Source organism: Salvelinus namaycush, chromosome 2, assembly GCF_016432855.1.
Source record: "Salvelinus namaycush isolate Seneca chromosome 2, SaNama_1.0, whole genome shotgun sequence".
Lineage (NCBI taxonomy): Eukaryota > Metazoa > Chordata > Actinopteri > Salmoniformes > Salmonidae > Salvelinus > Salvelinus namaycush.
This window is the reverse complement of record NC_052308.1, coordinates 31,988,409-31,990,887: the sequence shown is the minus strand read 5'-3', so window position 1 is coordinate 31,990,887 and position 2,479 is coordinate 31,988,409. Positions and strand designations below refer to the sequence as shown.

The 2,479-nt window shown below is 47.4% G+C and overlaps 1 protein-coding gene across 1 annotated transcript; it reads right to left on the bottom strand.

Moving 5' to 3' along the window:
• Positions 1 to 788: 788 nt before the first annotated feature.
• Positions 789 to 2,084, bottom strand: LOC120021251 (probable G-protein coupled receptor). Its single transcript, XM_038964925.1, has one exon. It carries the CDS (start codon positions 2,082 to 2,084, stop codon positions 789 to 791), a length of 1,296 nt encoding a protein of 431 aa, XP_038820853.1.
• Positions 2,085 to 2,479: the final 395 nt, after the last annotated feature.

Below are 2,479 nucleotides of genomic sequence, written 5' to 3'. Positions count from 1 at the left end.
AATCTGTCTGTAAACAATTGTTGGAAAAATTACTTGTGCCATGCACAAAGTAGATGTCCTAACCGACTTCAAAAGCTATAGTTTGTTAACAAGAAATGTGTGGAGTGGTTGAAAACTAGTTTAAATGACTCCAACCTAAGTGTATGTAAACTTCCGACTTCAACTGTATATACTTGCACGACACATTGTTTTTCACTGTAAGATGGAAAGAATTATTAGAAAAGATGAATTGATTTTGTTACTATTGTACCCATGCTTGTCACTTTATTTAAATAATGTATTATCGATAGAACGTTAATAAGAATCTTTACATGGCCGCTGTAAAAGGTGAAAATATAAGTATTCCTACAGCATTCCTCACTGTTCATTGGAAACATTAGTAAACTCAAATAAATGTTATTTCAGAACATATAATTCATACAAACTAAACATTAAATAATCATACATTTTTACATAAAGTTTTGTAATGAAACAATAGTAAAAGGTAATGTCAATGAAATTCTGTCACAATAATTGTATATTTCACATTAAAACAACAACACTATGATCTTGTGTTGGAGACCTTAGCTGAATAAATCCCATTATACCAATAAATAATAAGCCCCTACTCAGAGGCATACATGGAGTATGTTTTCTGACCATGTAACCGGACCAGAAAAACCACAGGGCCATATTGATGTTAACTAGGCCCCAGAGTTTGTCTTGGTCAGGTCACAAACTCTGGGTGCTACGAGGATAGAGGGCTGTCAATATTAATAGTCCATATTGAAGTGTGTTGTCCATTGTGTTTAGCCATGCTCCTCTGGTATCTGTCCAGGGATCCTGACCCCCTGGTCCAGAGTGTTCCTGGGGCTGGAGTTGGCGCAGCTGGAGCGCGTGTCGGCCGTGCTGGTGGTCCTCTGAATGAACTGGAGGAAGTTCTCCTGCAGGGAGCCCTCGTGGCTGGAGGTACCCAGCTCCACCGGCCTGGAGGAGCAGCAGCGTCGGAACTTGACCAGCTCCTCCCTGATCTGCCTGTTGAGCAGGCCATAGAAGAAAGGGTTGACAGCAAAGGAGGAGTAGGCCAGCCAGGTAACAGCCTCCTCCACATCTCCGGGGCTCTGCAGAGATGAGCTGAAGGACAGGTGCAAGTGGAAGGAGAAGTAAGGCAGCCAGCAGAGCAGGAACTGACCCACGATGATCACCAGCGTGAGGGCAGCCTTACCCCCGCTGAAGGCCATCTCGGGGGATAGTCTCTGGGGCAGGCTGCGGGTGGTTGTGATGATGGTTGTCTGGCTGTTGATGGAGTCAGAACGGTTGGGACGTTTGGCAGGGTTGGACGAGGCCCATGTGGTAGGTGCGGGTGTGTGCTGCAGGGCGGCCGAGCGTGCCACCTTGTACACGTTACAGTAGACTGCGAAGATGACCACGGCGGGTAGCAGGAAACACATCACGCTGAAGAGCACAGCGAACACCTTCCTCAGCCGACTGTGGCTCCAGTGGAGGGAGCAGTGGTTGGCAGCGATGGAGCTGTGGGCCCCGTAGGCAGGCCAGCCAAACAGGGTGACCAGGGCCAGCAGGATGGACTTTACCCAGATGAAGAGCATGACGCCAATGGCCAGGTTGATGCTCATCTTCACCTCGTAGCGCATAGGATGGACGATGTAGTAGTAACGCTCCACACTGATGGCGGTGATGGTGAGGATGGAGGCACAGATGAGGAACACGTTGAGGAAGATGTAGACCTGGCACTCCAGCACGGTGAACACCACAGTGCCAAAGAAGGGCGAGTTAGAGATGATGCCCAGAGGCATGAGGAGGATGGCACACAGCAGGTCCACTGCACACAGGTGGCACACAAAGGCAAACCTCTTCAGGTGAGGGGCACGGGCTATGGCCACCATTACTCCAGTGTTGGCCAATAGGGCGATGAGGTTAAGGGTCACCATTGCAAACAGCCCAATCAGATCCTTGATCTGAGACTGGGAGCTGGTGACCACTCCCACCTCTGCAGGAACTGTGGGGTTTGGTCCCCATAGGCTGGTTGTGAGGTTGGCCCCTGTGCGATTGGGAATAGAAGCCAGCATCGGACCAGACTTCTCCATAGTTCACAGAAGACTAGTCATCATTACAGCAGCAGGCCCCATTGCAATGTTTACTTTCTCCCCTTTTTAGGATATGTCCTGTTAGACAGACAAAAACACAATTACAAAAATTATATGATCTTGAAATGTCATGCTGATGCAGCTTAACATATGGTTTACAGATACCCAGCTAACAAAAAACGTTCCCACAACTTTAGAGAACATTCCCTTAAAAGTCTCATTAGGTCATTACCTAATATTTTCAAAGGAATTTTCCAGTGTTACTGTTTCCAAGAGACCATTCCCTTAATGTCAAACAGAAATGACCTAGAACATGGTTATCATGTTCTCAGAACATTCAATATTGCCTCCCAAGTGGCGCAGCGGTCTAAGGCAGTGCATCGTAGTGCTAGCTG